Source organism: Buceros rhinoceros, unplaced genomic scaffold (genome assembly GCF_000710305.1).
Source record: "Buceros rhinoceros silvestris isolate BGI_N320 unplaced genomic scaffold, ASM71030v1 scaffold3455, whole genome shotgun sequence".
Lineage (NCBI taxonomy): Eukaryota > Metazoa > Chordata > Aves > Bucerotiformes > Bucerotidae > Buceros > Buceros rhinoceros.
The window spans coordinates 9230-27758 of record NW_010414414.1 but is presented as its reverse complement, the minus strand read 5'-3'; the positions used below and the strand labels follow the sequence as shown (position 1 = coordinate 27758).

The window sequence follows — 18529 nt, the reverse complement described above, 5'->3', positions numbered from 1 at the left end:
AGTGCTGTCGTGCTCTGGGGATTGATTGAGCCTCTGTGCTGGGCTTCCATTAGTCTTTTCATGTTCAAAGAGGTACTGACAGTATCATTTAGCAGCCAGAAAAATCCAGCAGAAGTCTATCACCACAGGACACTTGTCATTTTGGACACCCTGTTTCAGAGGCTTGATTTGAGCTTTGTCTGTTTTGTCTTTGGCAAGTGATGCAGAGATGGGTGACTTGATCGGAAGGCTTTAAAGATACTTTCTGAATTTGAAAGCTGTGTTCCTGAAACACAGATGATCCCACGAGAACTCAGCAGTGCTGGGAGCTGCAAGCTGGTAGGGTTCCCCTCCCCATGAGACTTTTAAAGTCTCCCAATGAATAGTTCTAATTTCCACTGAGATATAAAGAGTTAGCTTGTTGACAGTTTTCTTACCCAGCCCCTGAATAGGAAGCCTGGAGTGTGTGTGGGCTCCGGAGTATGGGAAAACTCATAATGGATGTCTGAGTAAAGGGATTTTTTTTTTTAACCCCACACTTGCCCTTCTGGTAAATCAGAACTGAAATGTTTAATGCAAATTCCTTCTGAACTGGTGGCTTAAGTGCAAAATCAAAGAATAAGTTGAGGGCAAGGGGAGTTTTCCTGGTGTTATTCCAGTAACTGAGAGCAGTAATTTGCTTCCATGGGGTTTTAATAGGCATTGGCTTGACTATTTATCCTTTAAGAACTTAACATTGACCTATGAGGTCCAGGCAGCCTAAGAGCTGCCGCTCTTCTGATGCCCATCACGGTCAGAGGTGGTCCTTTCATGCAAAGACACAAGCCACTTAAACGAGAGCCAGTTCTGCAGGCAATTACTTTTTTGCAAGTCACATAGCTTATCTGCTGCTATCTGAATGATATTTTGATTATTGCAAATGTTTGGTTTTGCAGTAGGGTTTGTTTGGTGAACATCTGGCTGGTATATATAGGAATAAAGGCTGGAGAAAGTAATCAGAAAGATAGATGATGTTGGAAACTTTGGGAGACTCAGTCACCTGAAGCAGGTGACTTATTAGAGCTGGAGTTTTAACACATCATAGAGGGATGGAGGAGTAAATAGCTAGTAGAGCCAGAAGGCTTTCCTTGAAAAGTAGGCGCTATTTGCATTCTTTCCTGTAAGGTTTGACACCAGATATTTTTTCTTTCCTTTTTTCCTTCTTTTTTCTTGTTTCTCTTTTGTTTCTTTATTTCTTTTTTCTCTAATTCTTGTAATGCAGCTACATCTGGAATCTCTCTTGGGACGTTTTTGTACAATGATGCTAGGTATCCATGGATGTACCTCCATCAGAGCAGAAGCAAAGAGAAGGGAGACTGCTGCATGAGGCAGGGTAGAGGAGGGGTGAAATCCCCCTTGCAGCAATCCTTGCTGCAGCTGAAGCAGAGGAGGTGTTCGTCAGTTCACATGACCCACGAGCTATCCCTTGCTTGAGCAGCAGCTCAGTGAAAGACACTAACAAGAATTAGTTTGGAAGGAGTGGTTTGAAAGAAAGGTTAAGAAGGGGCCTGAGTGCACATGAGAAGGGCATGGGAGAACAAAGAACATGTGGGTTGTAGCAATGCGAAATGTATGAACGAAGCAGGAGTGGAGGGCAAAATAATGTTTGGCTACGAAGAGAAGTGTAACCGAGTTGCTTCTCTTAATGTTTGCAGAATCACTGGATGGTAGGTGTTCGAAGGGACCTCTGGGGATCATCTAGACCAACCACCTGCTAAAGCAGGTTCACCTAGAGCAGGCTGCACAGCAATGCATTCAGGAGAGTTTTGAATCTCTGGAGAAGGAGACTCCACAGCCTCTCTGGAGCCTCTTCCCGTGCTCTGTCACCATCAAAGTAAAGGAGTTTTTCCTCATGTTCAGATGGAACTTCCTGTGTTCCAGTTTGTGCCCATCGCCCTTTGTCCTGTTTCTGGGCACTGCTTGAAAAGAGACAGGCCCAATTGCGACACCCACCCTTTAGATACTGATAAGCACTGGTAAGATCCCCTCGTTATCTTTGTAGCCCTCCACTGAACTCTCCCCAGTAGTTTCCTGTCTCTCATGAACTGCGGACCCTGAAACTGGACACAGCCCTCCAAGTTGGGGTTCAGTAAAACACATATTGACAATAAAAGCTACTTTCTCTTCCCAAAGGAAAAAATAAAAATCACTTTGAGAAACAAAAAAAACCAAAAAACAAAACAAATTAAGAAAATCCAAAGAATAGGGCATCAGGGACTGTCTTCTGCTGACAGAAGAGGAGATGCTTGACAGGCCAGATCTGGTCATTCTTAGACAGGTTGAGGGTGAACCCTTATGTCCCCATGAAATCTGTGCAATGTGTGTTGTTCAGGTGGTGATTTTCATTGTTGCCCTTCAGCTGAAACAGCGAACAGTCATCAACAGCTTTTCAAGACCTTGTGCTGCTTCTAGTGCTTGCTTTGACTTTTTCGCTGTCTGAGGTTTGGCTTGGGCTCAATTTTAAGGCTTCGTAACTGCATTTTATCAAACTGCTTCAGTTCTGAGTTATTTTATTCCCACTTATTTGTTCCCAGAATCTTGCTACAAAAATAATTTTGACCTTGCTGCTTGAGATTAGGTATCATCTTTTTTTATTGCTGATTTCTGTAATACAGCCCTGATCCATTGCTGACCCTGCTGAGTGCTCCTGTAGTACAGATACTAACTCGACCAATTTCCTCTTTTGTTCCACCTCTGGTTTTAATCTTTTGTGATTTCATGCTGCATAGATTCTGGAGAGAAATTGATATTATCAGGTAGTAAGGAAAGTAGCATTCAATATTCTGCTTAAGTAAAATCATTAGTGTAAAATACTTTTTGCTCCTTTTCTCGGAAGCATTTCGTGCAGTTACTCTAGACAGAAGACCAGGAGTGACTTGTGAGCAGTGAATAGCTCAACTGTTTGCGTATAAAAATAGTAAATCCAAGAAACTGTTTATGACACAATTTTCAAATAACAACAAACACGTCTTTTACTTTGTAAATTCGAGTTATTTATCTCATTATTATCCCCCTGACAGCTTTCTTTTACGTTTACCTGTCTTGCATCTCTTAAAGAGGTTGCTATTCAGTAGAGGAAAGCAGAGGTCGAGGCAGGCCAGGGCGGACAACTGAGGACACCCGGGCTAATTGGTATGCCCGAGGGGAACGCATGCACGGTCCAGCACAGTGCCATGCTGCCACCTTCAAACACTGCCTAGAAAGCAGCAGTACAAGACTTTGCCCTGAAAACCAGTCCTAGTCTGTACCCTTGGAGAGCGTTGGTTTTGTGATGCTGCTTTATAGCTCCAGCTGCTTCTGGTTTTACTGGACTTCATGCCCTTGCAGCTGTCTCACTGATCCAGTAGCTTGGAAAGAGTGTTTTGGGGGGATGTTTGGGTAGGTGTTCAAGCTCTAACCTAATGACATTTGGGCAGTGAGCAATGCCCTTAATCTGTGTCCCATGCGAACAAGAGTAACGATGCAATATTTGTGAGACTTGCCTGTTACTATGGTATTGCAAAGAAAAGTTAGTTTGCAGCTGCCCAGCTCTTTAAGAACATGGTGAAGCTTTAGTTCTGAAGCGTAAAGACATCACAGCTGATGATGCCCAAGGATTTTTTTTTTTTGAGGCAATGTCTTCTGTTTAGAACATCCATCAGAACAATTTTAAATATTTGAAATGTGAGAGGGTGGAGAGGGTGAGCTGACATAGTGTCCTAGTCATTTGTTTTTGAAACCCGGATTTGAACAAACCTCAGTAGGTTCCCACAGAAAATTAATGTGAGCTCCAGTCCTTTCTGTGGCTTTTCAGGTGTGCATTGCAGAAAGGCAGCTGGTCTTGTAACTTCACAACCACAGTTCTGCCTGTGATGGGGTTTAAAATGAACAGAACCCTGAAGTTCTTCAGGAAATTTTATCTCATGTTTTCTGGGATTTAGCCCTGTACTGCCCCCATTTCACATGCATATGTCTCCCATATATGGGAGAAGGTTTGGGGTGTGAAGGAGTTCTTGGGCAGTTCTTCAGCCCCAAGAAGGATAAGAGAAGCTTGGAAGAAAAAGAGGGACCTGAGGGGGACTTCAGGCAGGTTGTTTGGCATTTTCACAGCTGCTGTTAGAAATCTGTAGCATCTTGCTCTCCAGAACATCCCTCAGAATATGAGTAGTTCACAAACAAAGATTCTCTGACCTGTTCTCACCAGTGAAAGAATAACTCTGGTTTGGTTTTTTTCAGAGCTGGAAAAGGAGATCGCCAGGAGACCAAAGAAAGTTTGCATTGTTAAAGTGGTGGGAACCAGGAACCTGTGGAAAAACATCGTAGTATTGTGTGTGAACTCGTAAGTCTGATCTCCTTCTGTTTGAATAGGTGTGCGATTGGTGAACGGGAAGCAGTAATGGGAAATGATGGGGGAACTCCTCTGTTTCCTAGTGTGGGACCCTTCACTAGTGTCTCTGATCAATGATCCCGGAAAAAAAACCCAGCTGTTGCAGGGAACTATTTCTTTTGGCAAACACGGGGGAACTCTGGCTGTTTCAGGAAGCAGCACCACGCGTCTCCTCAGGTGTCACGCTGCAAGCACATTGCTGTCACCAGTGGTCTTGTATGGACACGAGCGGGTATGTGCTCATGCATGCAGACATCTGCTGCTGGCACCCTGGGCGGGTGTTTTGAAATCATTAATGCCGTAGGAGCGCAAGTGCGAGGTGTTTGCTTCTGATATGGCGGTGCTGCAGGGGAAGGTGTTGCCTGCTCCCTTGTATAACAGGTGTCCTTGTTAGGTCTTCAAAACCAGGTTGCAAAATGCTTCGGCTCTCCCAAATCATGTGTGGTCTCACACAGAGTAATGTGACGTCTGTGTCCTAAGGCTTCGGCTTGGACGTGCTTACGTGGACAAAACCAGGGATCTGCCTGAGGGTTTGGCAGGTGACAGGCTCTGAGACCTTTTGTCCAGAACTGAGCACTTTGTAAAGAGAAAACAGATGAGCTGCAAATTTAGCCTCTAACCAAACCCAGCTTCTGAGAGGGCAGCAGCAGTGGATTTTCTAACTTTTTGGCCTTATAAAATGCCCATTTCTGATTTTTTTCAGATGAGAGATGGGGAGTAGAGTGGACTGGAAGTCCCCCATCGTCTGCTCTGTTTACGAGTACATAGCTCTCTTGTGACTTTCTTCATCACTTCAGGGCCCTGCTCTGTAGCCTTCACTCCTGCTGACAAGCTCATGGATCAGTCATAATCCAGAGGACGGCTTCTGTGCGGGTCAGAGGGTCACCTCTAGCACACAGGCATGTCTCAGGGATTGGTCCCCAGCGTCATTGGTTGCAGAGCCAGCTCTGGGTTTATGATTTTTGTCTCTTTCCCACCTACCGGTGGGTTCTGAAGCAGTGTTTTCCTCTTAGGCTGAGCTGGTAGGTTTGACAGCCAGTGTTAGCTGTGTTCGTCACAGGTTTTTTTAGGAGGAGTTCTCCCCTTCTCCCTCACCCTTTTTAATTACGCACATCTGGAAATTCCCTAAACCATCACGAGGCAGTCCAAAGAGTGACTTCTGGCAGTAGCACGCGGAGGCTGTTTGCCATGCAAATAGCGTGTGAAGCAGATATCTGTTTGAGGAAGTAGCTTTTGTGTTTGTTTTAAGTGGGTGGAAAATAAACTATTTGAACTTCTATTCTGTTATTCCTGTTCGAGTGGGCTGTGCTGATTTTCATAGCACGGAACATGAAAAAGGAACCTTTGCAGAGAATTATGAGACATCAAGGGATATAAATGTATTTAGTTTTAAAAGCAACTGTAGTGAACTGCTCAGCAAGTTAAGGTAATAGAGTAGTTCTTCGGGAAGCAGGCTGGAAAGCAAAGTGCAGATGATACATTAACTTAGTAGTTCTTGGCCTAAATAACAACTTCAGTGAGTGTGTTTGCACACACAAAAGAGAAGAGGAGAAGATACACACTGGTTAACTCTGCCCTCTTATTAAACATTGTGTTGCTGATTAATATTTCACTTATGGGAGGAGTCCGTTATAATCCAGATATCTGAAGCAAATTATGCTCTCATATAACAGCAAGTACAGTGCTGGGGTTTTTTTAGAGGTGTTTGGTATTGGGGGTGGATTTCTGAACTATAGCATTGATTCACAAGATACCAAGAGAAATTCCCCAGCCCCTGGGCTGTCATGCACTCAGCGATGGCGTATTCTCCCAACTGTTTCTACACTTATATTAGTATCCAGTTTTCACTGACAGCACTTGAGGCGCCTGATGCTCAGGGGGATAGAGGTTTATCAGTGTAATGTACCTGCCACTCATTTTTTGGAGACCTGAATCACGCCTGCTGCTCCGTCCGGCACAATTGGTGACATGACATTTGCCTGATCTGAACAACAGGGGCAGGAAGCCCTTGCTGGCCAGGGGTATTTGTGCTGCCATAGGGGCAGTTGGGAGCAGTGACCTCCCGTAGCAGCTCTGCTGTGGTTTTGCACCATGTCAGGAGTGATGCTGGGCCTTCTCTTCTGACTTCTGTACCTCCAGACCCCTGCTCTCCCTTCTTTTCTCTCCTTTCCTTTCAGGGAGACCGGAGAAGGAAAAATGAAATGGAGTGGCAAGATACTGATAACTAGTATCATGAAGAAACTTTTAAAGAAGGGGAGATGTGTTGCTATGAAGGGTGGTGTAAATGAGTAGTTTGAATTAGGAGTTTTTGTTTCATAATTATTATAATCATGGTAGTGTTTGACTTCAAATACTCGTTTCTAAGGGGCTTTCGATTGTGACAGGCTAGCTTGGGAAGTGAGGTGCAATCTTCAGTGTGACCAAATGCCACGGGCAGGCAGGTCTTCCTGGAAGACACATCAGTATTGCACATTGGTTTGCTGTCCAAGCACCCAGGCTGCTTCTTTGCAGCATTGCTGGCTCTGTGGCCATCAGCAGAAGCACTGGGAAGAGAGAGATGTCCTTCTTGAGAGAGGGAGGTTCTGAAATAGGTTGGTAAAACCAGTCACACACTAGGAGCCCTTATAAAGTTGCTTGTACCCTGATCTTGAGCAACAAATGAAGCAGCAGATTGCAAATATCTGGTTGAATAGGGGTTTTTCTTTTGTTTCTTTTGATCATTGCTCGTTTTTACAGTAACACCTAGGAGTCTGAGCTGAGTCTTTTTGCACCAGAGGTTGTATTCCTGCAGCAGCAGAAATTCTGCCTGGGTATATGGGATCCTACGTTGAGTTCCACTGCAGTGCATGGCTGTCTTCTCAGCAAAGGTCTCCTCTTGCCCTCTCCCGTTTCCCCTAGGCTGACTGGTTATGGCATACACCACTGTTTTGCAAAAAGCATGATGGGGCACGAAGCGAAGATGGCGATTACCCACAACTTCTACGCAGACTACTACACCATGGCTGGGATTGCACTGGCATCCTGCCTGGCCATGTGCCCAGTGGTCGGGTTTCTGGGAAGGAGAGGAGGACTTCTGCTTTTCATGATCCTTACAGCTCTGGCATCGCTTCTGCAGCTGGGCCTTCTCAACTGTAAGTTGGAGACAAGAACTTTTCAGGATTAAATGAGTTTGACAGGCAAATAAGGAAATATTAACCAGGAAATACTAACATTTCCTTTGCCTTTCTCAGATTTGACATGGCTTTCACCTGCTTAGTTTAAGAAGCTGAATTGGTTTGACGCATTCCCCAAACACTTGTTGTCTTAGGTTCATTAACAAAAGGCACTGTGTTCTGGACGAGTCCCAGTGATGAAGCTTGCTGAGCATTGGGACTGCTTCTAAGGCTGTCACTTAAAAAACTCTTTTAATATTATTTCAGTGAAATACCTTCTGGGGAAAGAGCTGGGTGGGGGTTGGGAAGGGAAAACTTTCCCACTTGAGTCTGCTTCTTGAATAGCCTCTAAACAAGCAGAAGTTAATGGAATAGGTGTATGTCTTCTGCCTGTCATAAGTGTCTTGCTGTGTGTAACAGAGACGTAGCATGGAAATACACAGCTGAGACCCTCCTTTTAACGTGGTGTGTACGTGTAGGCCACGTGAACATACACACATGACTTCATGAGGTGACACAGCTTTGCCACTGGATTGTTCCTGCCAGAAGCAAGAGTGTCCCACCTCCTCCTGTGCAGGCAGTGACCTTTCTCTGGCCCTTTTGAGCTGCTACAGAAATATCCACTTTCTTTTTTTTATTTCCTTGTCTTAATTTTCTGTTGGTTGAGGAAGTTGAACATGATGGATCAGAGAGGTCTTGAAGCAGAGGGAAGGTGGGATGTGCTTGCCACTCTTGCACTTGCTAATTATTAGATCCCTGTCCCATGAAACCTCACCCCAAAGAAATGGGGAGAGGGTTGAGACATGGTTTGGACAAACTGGGAATGAGACAAACACCAGAACACTGGTTGTTGCTGTTCTTCATTTCTAAGTTTAGAAATAATTAAGGGCTTTAATGAAAAAGGGGTTTTTGTGTTGAGGGTGGAAGGATTTTACATTCAGTGCTGAAGGCAGCCCTGAGCCAGCAAGAGTTGTCCGTGTTTACAGACCGTCTTTCCTGGAAGTGTTTACTCAGTTCACCTTTAGTGAACATGCTATTTGTGGGAGTGTAGGAGCGAAACAGGGAAATTCTTCCATGACATGGAGGAAACTTCAAAACTGCGTGTGTTTGCTCCCAGCCTGGCACAGATGTTTACATTCCCTTTGAGCACATGTGTCCAGGGCCAGCTGTCCCAGCTGACAGTGGGAGAAGCCCCCTGGCCCCATTTTATCCCCAGCCTGTGACCATTCACATGCAGAGGCGTACTGTGTGTGTACGATATCCCAAAACTTCACGTTCTTAAGGTGGTGTCCACCAGGGTCTCTCTACACTAGATTTGTCTAATTTTTTTTATAAGGACACTAAATGTTTGTTGAGGCTCTTGAGGTATTAAACATGCAGTTGCTCAGGGGAAAAAAAAAATATGCCAGGATGATGAAAGTCTGCTCGAGCGCGATGAAAATCCAGTTGCAGTTTTTCAACAAATAGGAGTGAGAGAGGTGGAGCAGAACACCCTGCAGGAATCATTACAACCTCTTCCATAATGGGTTTATGTGGTTTTGTGAGTGAAGTTGCTAAAATTAAGAGCAGCCATGGGCTCTAGGTGCTTGCTGCTGCTTTGACGTCTAGACTTCCCTCAACACTGTGTGCCCGCTAGTCTTCCCCCTGCTGCCCTCACCCCTTTCTTTGTGAGAAGAGAAGGGAATGGCAGCCTTGAACTTCAGAGCAGCTTGTCTCTCTCCACTCTAGACCATGCCCCCCTTCTTCCACGGAAGAGGTAGACAGTTTTTGGAGAGAAGCAGTGCCCCTGCTGATTATGAAATCTGTAACAGCTTCCTGCGTGTTAGCTTAGCATAATTTGGGTGTAATTCGCATACAAAATCAGAGTTTGAGAAGGAAGAATATGCTTTGTCACTAGCAAACCTGTGGTGGACCGTGGGGTTTGCCATGTTCAGCCCTTTCTCTGGACCCCAGGGTGTTGCCTGGAATGTCACAGGATCCTGGTGGGAGATCACCAGCAGAGCTGTGCCCAGCTGGTGACTGGCGTGAGACATGGACCACCAGCTCAGGGTTTTGTGGAGGAACAGTTCTCCCACCAGCGTGCAGTGCTGAAGGCCAGAGTTTTTCTCTCTTGACTAAAGCCTCTGTTCGCTGTTCCCTCAGGGATGCAGCGCAAGGGCAGTTTCTCCTCTCCCCCTTCGTTAATAACAAAGAGGCCTTTGTGTCAATCCCAGTGGTAATTCTGGGGCTCTTAAAAATGCTGTACTGCTGTGTTTGTTATCGCTGTCTCATTAGCATACCGTCCTCCAGCTGAAGGGGCCTGGAAATGGCATGTCCTATCTGGTGGCCGCAGGAAGATGTGTCAGTCATGGCATGGGAAGGGAGAAGTGTCTGGGGGCTACTGTGGCATGTGGTATTTACCTGGTTTTGTGTTTTATTTTCCTTTGGATAAATAAATATGTAACAATGGTATGATCTTGTTTTCTCTCCTTTTCTCTCTTATTTTTACCTTACTCCTGTGGTCCTGGATCCAGTGATTGGAAAATACAGTCAACTTCCAGACTCAGGTATGGTTTACAGACAAGTCTGCATCACGCAGGGACCACTCCCCTGGGAGCAGATGGATCTAAAAAACCAGGGCCAAAGCACCCAGAGCAGAGCTGCCACCACCGCGGCGGGAAAGCCCACTTCTGCAGGGTGCCTTGGGACCCTGCTCGTAGGCAGGCCTCTTTGTTTTTGTGCGGTCTCTCAGTGTAGCATCCCCTCCGCATAGTCTGACTCACCTCTGCAAGAGAGGGAGCAGAGGTTTCCCAAGGTTTATTTTTAGATATGAGGCAAGGCTTTCTCAGAAAGTCTCCTTTTTAGAAGCAACATTCCCAGTTTGGTCTTTTCCAGAAGGATCTGAGATGCCAAAGTCCCTTCTGATAAGGGGACTTAGGCACCTTAGAAAATACTTCCCCAGGCACCTTACCCCAGCCTGAAGTACTGTAATAGCAATGCAGTGACAGGCTACAGGGGAACAAAATCTGCTCTTCTGTATTTGATTGCATGGACCTGTCCTTGTCCAGCTTTGCCAGGGTCTGCTCTGCTGAGCAGTGATGACTCCCTGCGGGGTCAGTGGTGCTGCCTCACCCACTGTGCAAGAGTTGCCTGGGAGCCTCAGAGACCTGCAGTCTGTGAGGTGCTGCACTCACGCCCTTATCTGCTTCCAGTACTTCCTCCCTCCCCCAGGCTTGGGGTGCATTGCAGAAAGGGCTTAGCCCTGAGCAGGCGGTAGCACATTTTAGAAACTGTAAACTAAGAGTCCAAATTGCCTTTTGTTCTCCTGAGAGCTGATATACTCAGCAAGAACAAAAGCAGGTGTTACTTTTCGTTGGATCCAACCCAGAGAGTGCACCCGCTTGGGACTGCGTGCTGCTGAGCAGCCCTTTCTCTGGGCAGATCTTGGGACTTGGCTGGAGGAAGGTGGGTGGCGTTGCCTGCCGAGCTCCAGTCCTTTCCCCAGCAGTTCCCTCAGGCACAATGTGTTCCTCTCCAATGGCGCAACGGTCTCTGCGGACACTGTGGCCTCTTCACAGGCCAGGAGCACAGGAGCTTGTTCAACCCCGGTGCAGATATCCGGCCCCTCCCCACAGAAGGTGATGAGCGGGCACCAAGTGAGGAATGTACTGTCGTTGTGGCCAGGAGCTAGTTTCCTTTAGCTTTGTTTAGATTTGCTGGGATTTCTCTCTGTGCTTTGTTTGCTCCCAGAAACCTTGCTGCCATGCAGCCATGACATGATTGAGCGAACAGGGTGACTTGGAGTGCCTCACCGTCCCTGGCATCAGCCGTTCTCACCCAGAGTTATCAGGCAAAGGCTGTCAAGCTGGGAGTTAAGACGGAGTTTGCAGACTGACTGGTCATGTGCAGGGGCTTATCTTGGAGATGGGAGGGCTTTTATTTCTTTCCCCTCTCCAGTACCTAAGCCACCAAGCTTAGGTACCACCAGATGTTTGGCAGCTTGATGAACACTGTCTGCCTCCGCTTGTCTGTCAAACAACGGAGAGAAGTGGCTGGTGTCTACAAGACTGCCCAAAGATGTGTTTTTTCAGGGGTTTTACCTTTTTGAGGTGGCTGGACATAAATAATACAGAGATCACTTCCATTTTTGGCATGACATTATGATTTTTTTCAGGTGTGTTTGTGTCTTGGGTGCTTGGGGAATGGATTTTATAAATACCAGTTTTAAATTGGTATTACAAAAATGACTCAATTTGTTGTCTAGAGAGAATGAGTAATGTAACCTGTTTTCTTTCTTGGAAGTTTGGCCTCATTCTCACTTTTTATGAACACGCTTGTCTTGGCAGGTATGAGTGACAGCGTCAAAGACAAATTCTCCACCGCGTTTTCCATCGTGGGTATGTTTTCTTCGCATGCCGTTGGAAGCCTCAGCGTGTTCTTCTGTGCTGAAATCACACCTACAGTGATCAGGTGAGACACTGGAGCCCCCCCCTCTTCAAAGGATGGGAATGAAATTATCTTCGTTTAATTAATTGATCACTGGTTGTGTGACTTAACACATGGCACGGGAGGGGAAATCCCCCATAATGAGAGTCCTCACCGCGATTTTTGGGCCACTCTTTGATTTAATGTTGCTGCCGTCAGCCTGCCTCAGGAGATGCCTGTCTGTAGACCAAGAGGCTTTGGTTCCAATGGCTCCACCTCGTGTCCTGTCGTGGTGGCTATCAGCAGGCCAGGCACCATACGAATTGCATTTCTACGCAGTGTGATACAGCCTTAAATCCTTGGCTGAAGCAGCGCGTGTGGCTGAGCCGTGTTACTGCTTTGCTTACTCCGCTGCATTTCTACAAGCAGTGATCGTGTGAGCCTGCGGCATGGTACTGAAAGAGGGATTCCACGAGCGTGCAGCGGACGTAGGCGCAAGCCATCCCTGCCTCCCCAGGGCAGGTAGTCAGGCCAGCCGTAGGGGTGCTTCAGTGGAAAGGAGATGTACAAGCACCGTTAAATGCTTTCGGTGCATATTGGTGCTCTGAAGTCTGTCTCTCCTGCAGCAGCACCAGGGTGAGTGCAGATAAAGTCGTCTTTCTCTTTGCACCCAGTTCTTAGCAGAGGCTCAAAGTTTTTCTGAAGAGAAGCGCTTTCATCCTGGGCAGTAGTAGAAATCAGGCAGATTATCTTCGCTGGAGAGCTTCCCATAAAATGTCTTTGTATAGTCGGATTTTTATAACATTTTATGTATTCGCTGTTATCTTTCACAGCACAAAGGTTGCGCTTTTGTGTTCTGGATCGTGCTTTCAGCAATGCCACAGCAATTCAGGAGTCCTCCCTGACTCCACTGAATTTTCTAGGAATGTAGGTCATATGGGTGGGAGGGAGGGAGGGTGGAGAGAAGATACTCTCTTTTTCTCTTTTTTTCTCCAAATTACATGCCTTTTCAATAACTTCGCGTAAGTATTATAGCAAAACTGTCAGCTGAGTAGCCAGAGTCTCCTTGATCCGTGGCCTTTTCTTCCAAGCTATCTGACTTTCTGAATGTATTTTACAGATAACATTATTCCCGCAGTGAAAAGCAGTGAGTGGCGAGGAGATTATACAGCAGCCCAAAACACTGACAGCTATTTCCTTTGGTGCGTGTCAGTTTGGTTTTATGCCTCTTTAATTTTCTCCCTGTCTCTGTTTGAAACACACATAAATAAGGAATTGGCCACATCAACCAGAAGAGAATCTGCCGAGTAGGGTCGGATGCTCAACGTGAACTTAGCAAGCTTTTTTCCTTAAATCACTTATATTGCTACAAGGAAGGGGAAAAAATCCTGGCTAGGAGCCAAGATTCTGCTTCCCTTGACTCTGCTGGGTGACATCAGACATCAGTGACAACAGCTGAATGTGCTTCAGGGTCCCTGTTCATAGACAGGAGTGATGAAACTGCAGCGCTTTGTGGTCTTACCACTGTGAAGCCCTTGATAAGATCCACTCAGGGCTGTAATTAGAAGGTGGAGCTCCAGACCATGTATAAACCTGTATAAATCAGGCAAAGGTGTGTGGTTAAGCTGGCTCGTGTCTTGTGTTTCAGTTGGATCTGGCTGCTCCCTCAACCTCTTCTCTAAAATACTGCCTCGGATGACCTTCAGTGTTTCAGACCATCTTAATATGTTTGTGGTTGAATCTCGAGGAACCTTAAGGTTTTTTCAAGGGTTGTGCCTTGCCCTGTGGGGCCAGGGGTGTTACTTAAGCTCTGGCCTAGGACTGAGTGCGCAACAGGGTTGCCTATGTACAGGAAATGCAGGGAAAAATCATGGAGGTTTTCAGAGACTGACTTCTAGAAGAGGCTGAGGTGACTGGACAAAGCCCTAAAAACCTGCTCTGAATTCAGCGTTGGCCCCGCTTTCTGCAGGCGGCTGGAGCAGCTGCTCTCCCACCGTCTTCTCCAGCCTGGCTCTTTCGTACTCTGAGGCATGCCATGTGTTGTCCTGCTTGCTCAAGACAGGCCAATAGCCATCCAAAGATAGGATCAACATTCCTCTGCTCCCCTGAGCAGTGCTGAGAAGGGCAAGTCTCCTTTCTTAGATCTAGCCTGGTTCAGGCAGAGAGTATCAGTGAAGATGTTTTGCTGCTCTCTGAAAAAACACTGCAGTAGCGCACAAGGAAATTCCCTCTCATGAACAGAGAGGCCCTTTGTGAGGGGAAAATTTTGGAGCAGGGTCCCTTTGCGATTTGCCCATGTCAGGATGGTTAGCCTGGCACGCTCCATCCTGCCTTGCTGCTGCTGGGTGAGCAGGGGTCAGGGAGGCGGCTCTGTTCACCCACGGGGCAGTGCTGTGGGGAGCCCCTGACAGCAGCTGCTGCCAGGTGGAGGTGCAAGGTTTGAAGCTGGGGCTTGTCCTGGGTGCCAGCAGTCCTCGCACTCCCTCCCCCAGCTCCACTCTGCACCTCGGAGCTCATTTGAAGTACAGACTCTGGCCCTCTGCTACGGGAGACCTCATACTGAGGAGAAGCGGTGCCCCAAAACACCTCGGATGTTTTTGGTTTCCACCTGGTGTCCCACGGCACCTGCAAAACAGTGCTGCCCCTCTTGCCCTGTACCCATTTTCTTGATGTGCACGTGAACAACAAAAAATTACTGACAGTATTTTCAGTTTTCTTGTTGCTTTTTCTTTGTTTTGTTTTTTTCCATTTTCATATTCGCAGTAGAGTCAAACATTCAAAAAATCTTCTAGGACACATACGAAAATTTATTTCCAAGCCGCCTTCTGCCAGGTTTTGATGGTGCTGGATAAAAGTAACGCCTGCTCTAATTACTGACATCATATGGAAAAAACTTTTTTCCCCTCCAAATCTGAAGCCGCTTGACCCGTAACGACAGAGCTGTCTTTGTTGCTTTTTCCTGTTTCCTTTCAGCTTGCCCGATGTCCTTCTACAGCGCTTTTAAAACTCACCTCAGGCCCTTCTCAGGGGTTGAGATACAATTCAGCTGTGCGAGCGCTGATGTAAATGAGCGGGCCTTTTGTTGCTGGGGAGCCGGCATGGAGAGGGGTTTGCCGTGCTTTTGGGGCCAGTTGTGTCGCTTGCTCTTGTGAGTGCACTGATGGAGTTGCAGGGAGGCCGGTCGCACAATGGCCGCATTCAGCCGGGCTTCCAAATTGCCGTCGGAAAGCTGGCAGGTTTTTAATAAGGCCTTTTGCAGCATTTGGGGAAATCGCTGCTGTCTGTGAAAGATCCTCTGCCAGGTCTGGAGAATTAGAAGGTACACGTGTGAATTTTTGATCCAGTTAGTGTTCCAAGAGCATCTTTTGAAACCCGAGCTTGCTGCCCTTTAGCTGTCAAATAAGCAGCGGTGGGTTTTTGGGTGGAGATTAGCTTTAACACAGTGGTTGGCTGAGTGCACTTGGCACTGGTAGGTTTGCAGTGCTGTGGTTTCTAGTGTGCTCAATAGCCAGTGAAGCTTTCTTTTCCAAGCAGTTGATGTAAAGCAGTTCATTGGCCTTCTACAGTTGTCTTCCGTAAGGTCCGTTAATCATTAATAATTGCATCTCTGCCACTGGGCCAGGAACTGAAGCACCTGAGCCCATCTGATCACCAGAGGGTTTGGGAATAGATGGCATCTCCCGGAGGAGCCGCAGGAAACACGCTGCCCGGGCAAGCTTGGTGGGGGAGTGGGGAGCAGAGAGCCAACGATTAAGCTCCCAGGCAGCTCTCTCTGCAGGCTGCAGGCAGCAGGGCTTTGGAAAGTGAAGGACAAGCTGCCACTCTCAGAAATTTTGCTAAAACAAGTCTCTTGAGAGTGATACACCACTGGCGGGAGACTTTGGTTGTGCCATGGCAGGAGGAGGGGGGAATGGTCTGCCCCAGAGAACTGCCTGCAATGCCGCTTCTGTGCAGTGTCACCCGGTGGGGACAGGCTCTGGGTGAACGAGTGTGTGTCTGGAGGTGGTGTACCAGGCCTGCCTGCTCCAGGACCTGGAGAGACGACGATGAGCAAGACGAGGAGTTGCAAGAGAGGTTGCCTGCATAGCCGAGCATCAGGAGAGATCTCTGAATTTGGCTTGACCTCTGTGCTTGCAGCTGGAGGAAGATGAGATTATTTTCACACTTCTTTTTTTTTAAGCTTCAGTGTGTTTCTACTGGGTTTTGGTGTGCATGTGTGCATTATCTCAATACACAAGCACATTGCATTTCATAAATAAGCATTTCTACCATGAAGAATATTTTACGAAGTCACCTATTTATAATTTGAGCATTACACCAATGCTTAGCTTTTCATAACCTTTCTGTGGTAAAGAATACACAAGAGCAGGAGAGAGTGAAGTGAGGGACCTACCTCAACTTGTACAGTGAGCTAAGAGGAGCTCTAGGAGATGACTCGCCAACCCTTGTTCTCCTATCCTGACCACTATGTTACCTTTTTTCTGAAAAGTACGCATTTTATTACTACATCAGTGTGCTGAGAGGTTCCAGCCACAACGTGTTTTTATGGAGAAAATATTTCAGTTAGGTATTGTGGATTGGGGCAACGGCCTGTAAAGTCTAACCTGGCTCCACTGCTGACGTCAGATATTTCTGAGGCAGCCAAAACTGACTTTGGTACCTGCTGCTTCTTGGCATGGCTTGGCTAAGCTGGAGAAGGCTGGTGTGCTAAGCAAGATCTGGTTTTCCCTCACTGAATATGGGAGTACTTTAGAGGGCGATCTACACGCTCACGTGATAAAGCCCCTCTTCTCCTTGTGATAGTGAAGTGAGTGTTATTATTTCCTCACGTGGAGGCAAATAGGCAGCAGTGATCTACAACAGCAGCGTAACTCCCTACTGGGGTAACTGTGCAGTGTGAAAGCTGTGGGCAAACCAGGTTTTCCTTAGAGATTTCGGATGCCTGGGTGATGCCAGACAGGGGGTTAGTCTTGGGGACCTGTCAGGGCTGTGGGCTGCCCACCACAGTGCCAATGGGGGAGCGCTGGCAGGAGTGGGCCGCGGAGCCGAGCTCTCACCTCTGCTGTGTTTGCAGGGGAGGTGGACTGGGGCTGGTCCTCGCCAGCGCGGGCTTCGGCCGCCTGACTGCCCCCATCATGGAGCTCCACAACCAGAAAGGTTACTTCCTCCACCACGTCATCTTCGCCTGCTGTACACTCATCTGCATCATCTGCATCCTGCTGCTGCCAGAGAGCAAGAACCAGAACCTGCCCGAGAACATCCCGGACGGGGAACATTACACCCGGCAGCCCCTTCTGCCACACAAGAAGGGGGAGCAGCCCCTGCTCCTGACAAACTCTGAACTCAAGGATTACTCTGGCCTCCACGACTCAGCAGCTGTGAGCGATGGTATCTCGGAGAACACCACTGCCAATGGGATGAAGTCAATGTAACCAGGTGGAATTTTTTTTTCCTTCTTTTTTGGGGGGGTTTTTGGTTATTTTTTTTTCTCCTCTTCCTTTTGTATTTTATTTGATGCTGTTGTGCAGGAGGAGCAGCACTTCGGGCAAAGGTGTTTTGCACAGATTTTAGATTTTACAAACCAGTGATGGAGTAGACAGAGCCTTGGGGGAATTCAACTCTGCTGCTAAAGCAACTTTTTGTATCTTCAACTGTTGTGCAGATTGCTTTTGAAAAAGTTTTGGGGGAAAAGACTCATCTGAGAAAAGACCTGGCTGGAGGTAGCCCTTCAGAACTCTTGTTTTCCTGCCATTAAATATGTATATTTATTTTGGTTTGTTCTCAAGAAGCACTTTATTTCCTTTTCCTTTCATAATCACAAAAATGAAGCCATCTTATTATAAGGTGCAGCCATTCCAAGAAAGAAACCGCAGTGGGGGGGTTGTTTTCTGTTTTTTGTGTTTCTTTAAAGGAAAAAGGGATCCACTGCAAAGTTGAATTGACTAAAACTTAAACTTGTGCAACATTCTTCTGCCTGTCTAGAAAGTCCAAGTGCCCAGGTTGCCTGCTGTGTTTGTATACACCCGAAAAAAAAGAAAAAGAAAAAAGCAAAACCTGTTGTGACTCAAACTGACTGCATTTTAGGCAGCTTATGTTTGTTTTTATAGCCCATGTGCACTTAAAAGTTACTTTCTAAATTAGTACTTCTTTTTTTTTTCACCAGAAGCAGAGAAGAGAATCCTACCCAAACAAGCTGGTTTTTCAGTGAGAATCAGCCTTCTGCATTTTAAGAGTCCATTGATCTATTTTAGATGGTTCCCACCGGTCTTTAATAGTAATGTAGATGAGGTAAATGATTTAACCAATGATGCAAAAATTAGTTTTGCTGAGAATGGCTTTAATCACCAGGAGGCCCAGAATCTCTGATTAACTGCTCCAGGAGAAGAGCATAGACCAACAAGGACAAAAAGTAAGGAGCCTGGGCTACAGTCTGTACTTTTATGCCAAAAGGCAGCGCAGCTGGGATTCTCGCTCCTGGGAAATAAGTGTCCTGGCATTGCCTTGCCTGGTTTTAGAACCAGGGCTTGGGGGTTGAATTTAGGTGCACAAGTGACTGTTGGAAAGGAATGAATTGATAGCCTGTGAATAA

The 18529-nt window shown here is 46.7% G+C and overlaps 1 protein-coding gene across 1 annotated transcript in view; it reads left to right on the top strand.

Moving 5' to 3' along the window:
- Positions 1 to 17995, top strand: part of LOC104494267 (solute carrier family 22 member 23-like) — a 26943-nt gene extending 8948 nt beyond the window's left edge. Inside the window, exons 2-6 of the mRNA XM_010137077.1 lie at positions 4234 to 4336; positions 7283 to 7515; positions 10050 to 10082; positions 11862 to 11985; positions 17015 to 17995. Coding sequence (XP_010135379.1) covers positions 4234 to 4336; positions 7283 to 7515; positions 10050 to 10082; positions 11862 to 11985; positions 17015 to 17372 — 851 coding nt within the window. The 3' untranslated portion in view covers positions 17373 to 17995. The remainder of the gene's footprint in view (positions 1 to 4233; positions 4337 to 7282; positions 7516 to 10049; positions 10083 to 11861; positions 11986 to 17014) is intronic.
- Positions 17996 to 18529: the final 534 nt, after the last annotated feature.